Source organism: Armigeres subalbatus, chromosome 2 (genome assembly GCF_024139115.2).
Source record: "Armigeres subalbatus isolate Guangzhou_Male chromosome 2, GZ_Asu_2, whole genome shotgun sequence".
In the NCBI taxonomy this organism is placed as follows: domain Eukaryota; kingdom Metazoa; phylum Arthropoda; class Insecta; order Diptera; family Culicidae; genus Armigeres; species Armigeres subalbatus.
In genome coordinates, this window is record NC_085140.1 from 304,916,722 (window position 1) to 304,928,173 (window position 11,452).

At 38.2% G+C, this 11,452-nt stretch overlaps 1 protein-coding gene across 4 annotated transcripts in view; it reads left to right on the top strand.

Annotated features, from left to right (window-relative positions):
* Nucleotides 1-6,726, top strand: part of LOC134212535 (exonuclease 3'-5' domain-containing protein 2-like) — a 31,868-nt gene extending 25,142 nt beyond the window's left edge. The window contains exons 1-3 of one of the 4 annotated variants that reach the window (XM_062690495.1): nucleotides 10-119; nucleotides 5,689-5,880; nucleotides 5,949-6,726. In XM_062690495.1, coding sequence (XP_062546479.1) covers nucleotides 5,734-5,880; nucleotides 5,949-6,518 — 717 coding nt within the window. In that variant the 5' untranslated portion in view covers nucleotides 10-119; nucleotides 5,689-5,733 and the 3' untranslated portion in view covers nucleotides 6,519-6,726. Of the gene's footprint in view, nucleotides 1-9; nucleotides 120-5,373; nucleotides 5,571-5,688; nucleotides 5,881-5,948 lie in introns of those variants that run through there. The other 3 variants (XM_062690496.1, XM_062690493.1, XM_062690494.1) reach the window with 3 other exon arrangements.
* The last annotated feature ends 4,726 nt before the right edge of the window (nucleotides 6,727-11,452 follow it).

Below are 11,452 nucleotides of genomic sequence, written 5' to 3' on the forward strand. Positions count from 1 at the left end.
GCGGTGTGTCGTTATGTACACTAGCAAAAACGGCGTGTCTCCTTATTCTTCGTTAGTCTTTCTCCAAAATGTTCTGAGGCAGCTAAAACAGTAAAAAGAAAGAAAAATCAGTCAGTTAGGTACTGTTATCTAGACTGTTACCAGATAGAATTTAGTAGAAATATTTGATTGATAGAAATAGCTGCCAACCGTGGATTGCATAATCTGACATTACTACATCCCGTTGATAAGCGATATCTAGTTCAGCGTACAGTGATGCAACGACAAACCATTGTGGATGCACATGTCATGCCAGCACACATCCACCGATCACACATGGATCCGCTGATTCGCAACTGCACTCAACTACTAACGTATGATGCCTGGAAGCATTTCAAGGACAAACAACCGGCGGATGATGCTGTAGTGGCGGGCGGCTGATGACGATGAGCTAAACAAAACTAGCGAATGAAGTTGTGAACATGGAGAGTGGAAACACTAATGTAGAGAAGGTGTGGTTATTTGTTAGCGCGAACCAGACTGTTCTGGCGGGATCGCCGCGGTTTCGGTTCTTGGATGAAAAATTACGGCAAGTGGAAGAGACGCGCTAGGCGATGAACGGGGGTAAATGTATCACGCAGCAATGTTGTGATAAAAGGTTATTTCCCGCTGATTGAGAGAGCCCCAAATCTTTAGCATGATATGTGCTTGTATACTGGATTGTGTTTTTACGCATGTGTCGGAATAAATTAGCGACACATTTCTGATTTCTGAAAAAAAAAAACTCATGAACAGAAAAGATTGCGTATTTTATTCAATTCAATTAAAACAACGAAACTCGTTTTTCAAATTTGTAGATAAATTTCACTGCAATATTTATAATTGAACCATGTTTGAAAATTGGATTTTTGTTATTTAACAGTATATTTAATGCACCAGGAGTTCAAATTATGTTACAAAAATAACGAGTTAGTGTAATACATGAATATATCTAAATCATTCTAGAGTTTAAAGTTTCTGGGTGCTAATGATGAACATGATTTAATCGAAAACTAAAAATACTAGAGTGCAGAATATAAAATTATAACAAAAAAGTAATTTTGTACACAACGATTTTTACGCACAATAAGCGTATACCTAATCGATCGAATGTGGTTTAATGACTGTATAAAACTTTTGTGATTCTCAACCTAGCAAATTATCAACCTCTAGAAAACAGTCGTACGCTTTAAAATGAATGATAGATCTTTCAAAACTCGTCTATGGAACGTTGCTTTGCGTAGAACTTTGAGTTAACATACTGACGTCTATAGGAAAAGTTTGGCCAAGGTGCATTAGTAATCTGGAACATCGGTCAAAGTTCAGGAGGAAGATTTGCTTGATAGCAATCAGTTATTGCGCACGTCAGCTCGGTGTCGTGTCGTATGCTTATAAAAGTTTAAACAGTTAAAGTTGAAAGTTAATTATATAAATAATTTTGTTTACAATGAATGAGCTGTAAGATGGCGTAGAGCAATAATCGAATGAATTTGTTTGAAAGGCGGTAAACCAAATTGTTACTACTGGATTGGCCAACAAGTTAGTCATTACGATTACAGCCCATATGCAAATCGGTCGTACTGAAATCAAATGTAGCCATTACCGAGTACAAATAAAACAGTGCCGTAAGGATTTGTTTGTCTGGTAATTTATAACAAAAGCTTTATCACAATGAATTTCAATAATTGTGTGATCATCAGCTAATCGATAAATGTAACAGATTCGTAGTGCGGCAGCGGTAGGACAAATCAGCTAATACATGCCTATAAAGAGCGTGATTTCACTGGCAATCAACAGATGGAACATGCATGGAAATTATACTTCACCGTTAATGTACACATGGTTGCTTATAGGATGTACATATGCGAACTTCTTTCTAACGAATTTCGAGAAGGTCAATAGGTTAAGCTTTTGAATGCCTCTACATTACCATTTTCTATGCCATGATTTTTTTTTCCAAGGATGGGCCCCTTGGAATTTTTTTTTATTTTCAACGCCAAATGACTTGAAAATGCATGAAATGTCGAGATCAGCTGTTATATAGATTTTCTTTAAATTAGAAGTTTTCACTTAGAAAGTTTTTGAGAGTAAATTTTTCAAACAATCGAATTTTAAGAATCGACATTGCGCAAAAGCTCATCATCTCAAAATATGCCACTATGCCAAATATGAACTCTATTGGACATGATTTAAGTGTGCTTCTAATCGGTCAATGTTTGGACATCATCCGAAATTTTCTAAGTATCACAAATTTGCAACTTGTTTTTCCTAGGCCTAACATCATTTTCACGGTTTTTGGTATTATGCGGTTTTACGCGGATTTTGGAATTTATGTGGTAGGTATTTGGGATTTACGCGGAACGTACCTAATCCGCGTTAAGACTGACTTCAGCCTAATTTAATATTTTATTTGTCTGGTTGGATAATTTTGGCTTATTTTAAGGAAAGGGAGTCGTGGGAAACCTCAATTTCAATATTTCGCAGTTGTATGTACCGCGGAACATTCGACGATTTTCTCATAATTGGTTAATGTCACGTCACCCTACCCGAAGATTTTTACCACATATATCTACAGCTACAGCTTATGATTATATAATAATATAAACCTAATGTTGTTATGAGTATTTGTGTATGTTATCCTTTATCGAATAATTGGTTCAAATCTCTTGCTCTGTGATGGTGCTCTTTTTGTTATGAAAACAAGTACTAGAAAAAAAAAACACTTTTGAAGCAAGGAGGTGTCTTCAGAATATGCAGGGAATGGGGATCTACTTGATGTTCACAATAGGTGCAACATCCCAAGGACGCCCTCATTCATTCTAACTATTCAGAGAATAGAAGGTCGATATGATAGTCAGTTACAAAACGTTTTTACGATGATGTGCGTTTACAAATGGTCGGAGCGAAATAGGATGCGAGATTTGACGAGAAGAGGGCGAGTAATGGCTTGCTACTCAACGATTGACACGCTGAGGTGTGAATCTAGAAACACACGCTCAAGGTAACGTTCTTAAACCTCACATTCCTCTTCTTCTTTCAATAAAAAAGCAAAAAAAAAAACTGCTGGCATAGGACGCCATTGATGTAAACTACGTCTAGATACAGGGTGACAAATGAAAATTTCCATATTTGAGACCGTCACGAATTTAGGATAGATTTCAAACGTTAATAGCTCCTTTATCTTTCAATGCATTTTCGAGATTTTATTATCAATGGAATCGGAAACTTTCCAGCATTTTTTTAAGCCCACTGGAACTATTGATTATCAACGTAAAAACATTGAAAATTCCAATTCTTACTAACTCAGGAAAATTTCAGAGTTTCGTTACAGCCGTCTGGTGCGGTTGGTTCTTGCACTGCAAAAATAGGAATGAAATTAGATTTTGTGTCTGTAAAACAAGTTTTTCGTTTTTTGTTTATATTTGCATGAGAGTAAATCTGACATTTGCTTAAAGTGAAAAACTGCTACGTGTGACTGCAATTGCGAGTGCTCTCAGAAATCATTCGCTCGTACGAGTGATTTGCTTGCAACGTCTGACGGAGCCTTAGGCGCCCGCCAGAGTAGACGCGACGTGCGATGCGACGCGACGCGGCTCACGTAAAAGAATAACAATCATTATCAACAGGCTGTCAAATTGCACTGTCGCGTCGCGTCGCATCGCACGTCGCGTTTACTCTGGCTTCGCCCTTACTCGATTCATGTGCCGCATGTGACAGGTCTCCTGCTCGTTTGGAACACGATTTTGTATGGGAATGACAGATGAATTTTGATCCAATTCTGACAGTGTCGCCACTCTTAATTACATACACTTACCGCTTGTTGTGTGCATTCCCACACTCTGAGAAAAATCTATACTAAATAGATTTAAAGTCATTCTAACTGGCTATTCGCCTGGTTGACCCCGGCTTCGTTTATGTGCTGGTTATACTCTGTTAATATAACTTTCATTTATTTGGGAGGGAATAGTATACAGCGACGATATTAAAAACAGTATTTGTTGTTATAATTAATTTTGCTTTGTTAGGAATTATGTTTACAAAAAAATAAACAGCAATGAAACACTTTTCGAACATTTTTATTTTTCGTGATCAATATGCAACTTAAAATATCTTAGCGGTTCTTCTAGCATAACAAAAGCAATTGAGGCAATAATAAGCAACAAAGAATCTAAAGCAACATAATCTCCGTTTTTCTGGCAACAGAATGACATTCTAATTTTGGAAATGTCCATAAAGTCTAATCCGTCGGGGGTTCCAGCTGGGGTTTTCGAGAGTGGTATGCTGCTGTAAACGATGCTGTTGAGTTTTCAGCTCGTAGTGCATTGATTCTTCAACTGATAATATCGATAGAGAAGCGTTCCAATTTTCTGTAAGAAAAAAATGGTTGATAGATAGATATTGATAGATTTTAAAATGAACTCACCTTATCTATCTCCCTTTTGTCCGGCGCTCCTAAATGTTCCACTGGGATCCACTACGTCATTGGTTAAAGTTACCGAGCGAGGCATATTTCGACACAACGCCGGTTCTATTTGACGGTCGTAGTTTGCGCACAACAGAGTTGTTACTGCTCGACCTTTGCTCACATAATTATCCATACGGTTCGGGATCATCGTGATAAAACTCTTCGGAGTAACGTTTCACCGTTTGCATCTGGGTGACAACCACATTGCATAGGCTACCACCAGCTGTCGTACCTTAACTAAGAACATATTTAATTTTTCGGATCGACACCAACTTGCGACACCAAGAGCGAGCAATGGCATTTTTGCCTTGCGATTCGATTCGTCTTCCAGAATGCGGATTTCCACCTTTTAATCACGGACCCTCGTTCTTTGGGCCGATCGCGGTGCTGTAACCCTTTTGCTTAAGGTAAACGCGATGTTCCGACTTTGAAATACTAGAATTCTTCTAGCCGATTCAGATCCATCGAAAACGGAATCGAGATAGGAACGATATTCGGTACTAAAATCAAAATTCAATAAGAGATAATTATCGGAATATTAGTTCAAATTACCAACCTTCAATTTTCGTCTTCTATATCACCGTTTCTCTAGAAAATTCTGTTGATCTGTCGGAACAAATTCGGGATCAAAAATGAAGCGCAAATGGCAAGAAATGTGACTTTGGTAATTTTCGGAGCAGCCAATACACTGGGTGAATATTTTCGCAAAATTCGCCAATAATAATCTTGAATAGATTACTTTTTAAACAACGCAAAGTATAACTTTTATAAATATAAGAAGAGATTTGTTTAGATACTAGCGTGGATTTGTTATATTTCTGAGTGCAGCCTGATTCAACGCCGAGTAACGCTGCGTCAACGCAGCTTCAAAAAACGCTACGTGGACATCGGCCCTTGGGTACTTAAGAGCTTCCGTGTTCGTAGTCGCGAATGCGCAAAAAATATTATCTCTGTGTCGTTATCAACCTTATCAACACGCCACGTATTTTTGCAATTTATCCAATTTTTTTTATGACAGCTTCGCCCATTTCACTATTGCGTATGCTGAGACAGCGTATAGATCGTGAAAAGTTTTAAATCCGCAAAGGTATAAAACATATTTTAAACGGGTTTAAAAACTTGTTCCATACATTTTTTATATATTCATTTGCTATCTTATAAAAGTGATTTCTTGTGTTCTTATTTTTTATTCTTATTATTTTTAGATAGTACATTATATTGCGTCACCATAAACGATCATCAATATCAACATGAGCGACAACCCCAGGAGAAATGAATATCTCTTGATGACTCTTCTCGGAGCTGGTGCCCTTTTCGTAGCATATCAAGTGTACAAACATAATATGTCTTCCAACGTCAGTGCTCCCAACAATAGCAATCGAACAAAAGTTATTTTAGTAAGTTAGTTAGTTAGTTAGTAGTAACTAAAATATCTTTTAATCGAACCCATTCGCAATCTGATCAGAAGGATATCAATGACGTCCCATATTACAATCGACCCCATATGAATCGGGTTATCAGCAACCAGAATGAATGCAAGCAGGCGTTAAAAAAACTACGGCAAGCTTGCAAAAAATATCCGGTTCTTGGACTAGACTGCGAGTGGAACAACGATCGGAACGGTCGTCGGAAGGTGGCTCTTCTCCAGTTGGCCACCCAAACAGGCCTATGTTTTCTGTTCAGATTATGTAAAATAGGATACATTCCTGAAGAACTGAAGTGCATTTTAGCTGATCCAAATATTAGGAAAGCCGGTGTAGGTGTTGAAACCGATATGCAATATCTCTTAATTGATTATCAAGCGGACGGAGCAGGCGCAGTGGACTTGCGCGAAATGGCGGAAATCTGTGACGTGCCACTTCCACATGATTTGGCTAGTCTGGCTAAGCAATCGCTCGGTATCATTATGGACAAAACATGGCAAGTAAGTGATTGGGAAGCCGATGTGCTGACCGAAAATCAGATCAAATATGCTGCGAACGATGCACGCGTGGCTATTGAATTGTATAAGGTTTATGACTATAATATGAAATAGATATTATGAAAAAGTACATAACATCAATTATCAGCTAAAATATCAGTGTTGATACATCATTTCTCTATATGAAAACAAATTCGGTAAAAAATGCACTATTCATAACCAATAAATTATTATAATTGCTCATTGCTTATTTTTATTTTTACTTAAACCTTGCATTAAAGTGCCTATCAGTAATGTCCTAAAAAACTTCAAAAAATAAAAATCAGAGTAAATCACTTTTACTTCCTTCTCGTGCATTAGAAATCTACCCAAATTTGTCCCTCAGAGGTAACAAAGTCTTTCTCGTACCATTTGTTGAATTCGTCTTATGCTATGTTTGCACTACGATCGAATAGCATGTTATTCGCCCTTTGGTGTTATTCGGCCAATAACATGTTATTCGAAGGCTAAGTTATTAGCCCATACTTCCTGACCACTTTTCGTGACGGTCTCAGATAGAAAATATATATTGGCGATTAAAGGTTGCATGAAGAAGAAGTCGAAGGATGATATTTGAAAAATATTGCACGGGGAAGCATTTATTTATTTATTACCAGACTAAGGCCGGAGTGGCATGTGCTGCACATAAAAGTCTTCTCCATTCAGCTCGGTCCATGGCTGCACTCCGCCAACCACGCAGTCCGCAAATCGTCATCCACCTGATCGATCCACCTTGCCCGCTGTGCACCTCGCCTTCTTGTTCCCGTCGGATCGTTGTCGAGAACCATTTTCACCGGATTACTGTCCGACATTCTGGCTACGTGCCCGGCCCACCGCAGTCTTCCGATTTTCGCGGTGTGAACGATGGATGGTTCTCCCAACAGCTGATGCAACTCGTGGTTCATTCGCCTCCTCCACGTACCGTCAGCCATCTGCACCCCACCACAGATGGTACGGTGGATGGTTTTATGCGGTGATTCGTACAAAAAGTACAACAAAAGAACCAGAGCAATGACCGCGGTCGGAGCAAAAAAGTAGTGTTTATGAAAATTGCTACATACATATGCTTTAAACAACCCCTTAAAATAACACTTCAAATCATTTATTTGCCATTTAATAGGCAATTAACTTTGAGATGCATTAAGGCTCTATAAACCGTAATCAATCCGATAATGTTGTTATAAAAATTCTGGTAAAATTCTAAATCAGTAAAAATAATATTTTTGTGCTAAAGACATTTTAAGGCAAATTTTGGGCTGTGCAACATTTCAGAACGAATGAACCATCAGCCCAAAACGTCAGCCCCATATATTAACTGTCAAAGGTTGATTCAAGTGCCCTGCGGTGTTTTGCTATAGTGCGTTTGAATCCGTACGTCAAACAAGACCGAAAATGTCGAGGTAGCAATTTTCATCTATTTTTCAATTTCAAATTAAACAATGTTCTTTTCGAATTTTGAGTCTAAAGAAAAACTGACACGTTTAAAATGATTAGGGTAACGGTACCAATAGTGGAGGTATTAGTAGATCCACAAAAGAAACTATTTTTTAAAAATTGATAATTATGGGAAATTTACAGCTTTAATATCTTAGCCAATAGATAAACTAATAAATTTGCTAACAAAAATGAGATAGATGTCATTTAACATCAACAAATACCAAATATTGCTTGCACCACTATGGGTACACTGTTCCTTTAGTGGCGGTAAAAATAAGTTCGGTTCTCATAGTGCACTATAGTGGTGCGATCCATTGATTTCTTATGAGACTCGACACTATTGGTACAGTTGCACCACTATAGGCGCAAGGAAGCAATTTTACTAAGGAAAATCATTGTTTTCAATAGTTTTTAAAGCAAAATCTTAAGATAAGTTGCATTTAACAGGATATTTAAAGCACGACGCATCAACTGAAACCATCGTAAAGTGTATAAATATGATAAATCTCATTAAAACCCCACTACCTCCACTATTGGTGCTACCTCCACTATTGGTGCTACCTCCACTAAGGGTACGGTTACCCTACCTTCATCGTTCCCTGAAAGAAAATCGATTATCGATTCTTCATTTTAGGACCCAATTGCTGGAAAAACAGTGAAAACTGCGTTTTTCCTAGGCCGAAATTCGTATATTCATCGAACGCATACTAACGATCGAACGCTCGGATCAAACACATACACACTCACTTGATTTATCACTTGATCCTTTCCCATTGTTTCTTTGATTTTATCACTCCTAAAACATATTCACTAACTGAGTTTTACATTTTTCTTCAACCTTGACTACCAATTAATTCACTTCATGACCAAAAACTGTCGAAAACTGCTTTCCAAAAATCGAATTGAGAAACAAATTTGACGGCCGTATTGTGAATGCAATAAAATGCGGAAGACTCAAATTCAGTAGTGCAATAAATGAAATGGTGAGTACAAAATCTACGCGATGCAACTTCATTCAATTCGAACAATACAACGTATACGCCGGCCAACACGCAAACAAAGATGTGCATACACAAATCATCTCTTCACCGTTGCCAGATTTATTTATTGGAAAAAATCATTGCTGTTTGTCGGATTGAACAATAAAAATTAATATTTAAACATGTCACGTGAGCTTCTATTACATTCCAAGTGGTGTATAAAAAAATTTAAACCGATAAATACCCATATATTTGATATAACATGAACATGTCTTATGATATAAAATAAACAATTCGTCAAGTCTGGCAACATGATGCATCAGCTGGCATATTGTTACCACCCCATTAAGTGTTGTAAACAACAGTTTATTTATCGTTGCTGCACTTTTCCGTACCAATTGCATCACTATTACAAACAAGTGATACAGTCATCAATTTTCAAAACATTGTGATGGAGTCTTGAGCCTTAATCACTCTAAGTCAAACAACAGTCGGAGAAAGGCATCATCACCACTCCGGAATAAATTTGTGGTCTTTAAATGAAAATGTTAAATTGTCATATCCAAACATTTTCATATATTGAGTAACGCCAATTTTGTTCGAAACATTAATTGGTGTGCGATCGGACATGATTTGCGCAAAAACTACACATTACACACGGCAAAACGTTTACCAAAACAAACCTCGCTACCTCCCGACCCCATATATCCAACATCCCAGGTAGTTATATGCGATATGCAAGTATTACGTTAACATATTCCTACCCATTCATTAATTGTCCCGCATTCGGACACGGCTGGCACCGGTATTACTTAAATTTGGGTCACCCGTTTTTACACATTGAAGGTGATATTAGTCTCAAATATCATCTGTTAGTTCTCTTTGTAATTACAGCTGGTCTGGCAGAAACAGAGAAACAACCGTGGCAGTTAGTCATGCCCATAAGAGTGGTTCAAATTTTGACTTTTTCGCTCCTCTATGATTAAATGGTGATATCAGTTGTTTTTATAATTCTTTCCTAATTTTGTAGCAGATTTGGCTGTAATTTGGCTAAGCACGCGCGGTTAGAAGTTTGTATGAAAAAACTCAAAGGTGCAACCCAATCGGGTTGTACGCAAAGGTGACGTAGGACTTCGTAGCTATTCAAAATTGATGGTATTTGCCATAATAATTTGTGTCGTTTTATTAACATTGAGCAAACTGCTCGGAGGCCAACTGAATCAAGAAGTTGAATAGTTGTTCCCAGTTGGATGGACTTTGAGTCTCTAACCGTGGAATTAACAGGACTCATCGGCCGCTGAAGCCACTCGACTGGCTTTCAGTCGGGGACATCACAATCCTTACTTTGCCACGTACGCTTACATCGCGGGCGAAAACCAAACATTGCAAATAAATATATTTGCGTTTGATTTCATGCCACTTCTGATTCTGCTAATTTCTCCTTTATTTCAGCCATTTTTGAGGATGGTGTCCTCCAAAAACGTCTTTATACAAAAGAAGGTTGATCCGACAATCCGATATGAACTTTCTTCAAAGTGCAAAACTCAGTCGTAACTAGCCAATTTGATAGCGCGGCGGAGGGAGATGATGCAATTAATGTGAACGGATGGAATCACTAACAGCAACCAAGCTACCACGTTTAACCCGATGCCGCCGAAACAATCCATTTTCGCAATTAATTTTTTCTTTACATAAAATGCTGGTCCTGAGAAGAACCAATTTTCTTTTCCCAATGCGTCTTTCCAATAACTGACTGCATCCAAACATTTGTCAGCACCCTGCGTTGAAATTGTCCAACCGCCACTTTATGATTTTTCGCCAAGCCTCCACCATTTGGAATAAATTTTCAGCATTGCTACCGCTACCCACTCCTTCGTGCTGCTGTGTCCGTTCCACTACTCGAATGTCAAACCGCTCGAATCAAAATGGCTCGCGCGCGCCGGACAGCAGCTTTTTTGTATTCAATAGATTAAGCCCATTAGCCCCGCCCCTTTGTGAACTGAAATGGGTGTAAATAAAATATGCACTCATAACGGTTAATGAAGGGGCGGGGCTAATGGAATTACTTCATTAGATATAAGAAAGCTGCTTTCTGGCGCGTGCGAGCCATTTTGGTCGGGATTACGCAGACAACATACCGTTTGGAGAATGACAAGTTCTAAGAATCCTATGAAATTTTCTCGCAAGATTCTAAATTGGGCATGAGATGTTGTTTATCTAAGATGCGTTTTGTTGCGAGGAATAACAACAGAAATTTTACTCAAGACGAAGTTTTTTCATATTACAAAACATTATCTCTTGGCATCTGTCTGTCCGAGCGACGTTCACCGATGGGTGGTTGCTGTAGATAGTTTCCACTGAGGTGGCGTCTTCATTGATTTTATACAAAAGCCAACATTTTATACAAAAGAAGGTTGATCCGACTATCCGAAATAATCTTTCTTGAAAGTACAAAACTCAATCGTAAATAGCGAATTTGATAGCGCCTCGAAAGGAGAAGATGCAGTAAATTTGAATAGATGGAATCACTAACAGCCACCAAGCTACCACGCCAAACCCGATGCCACCGAAGCAATCCATTTTCGCAATTAA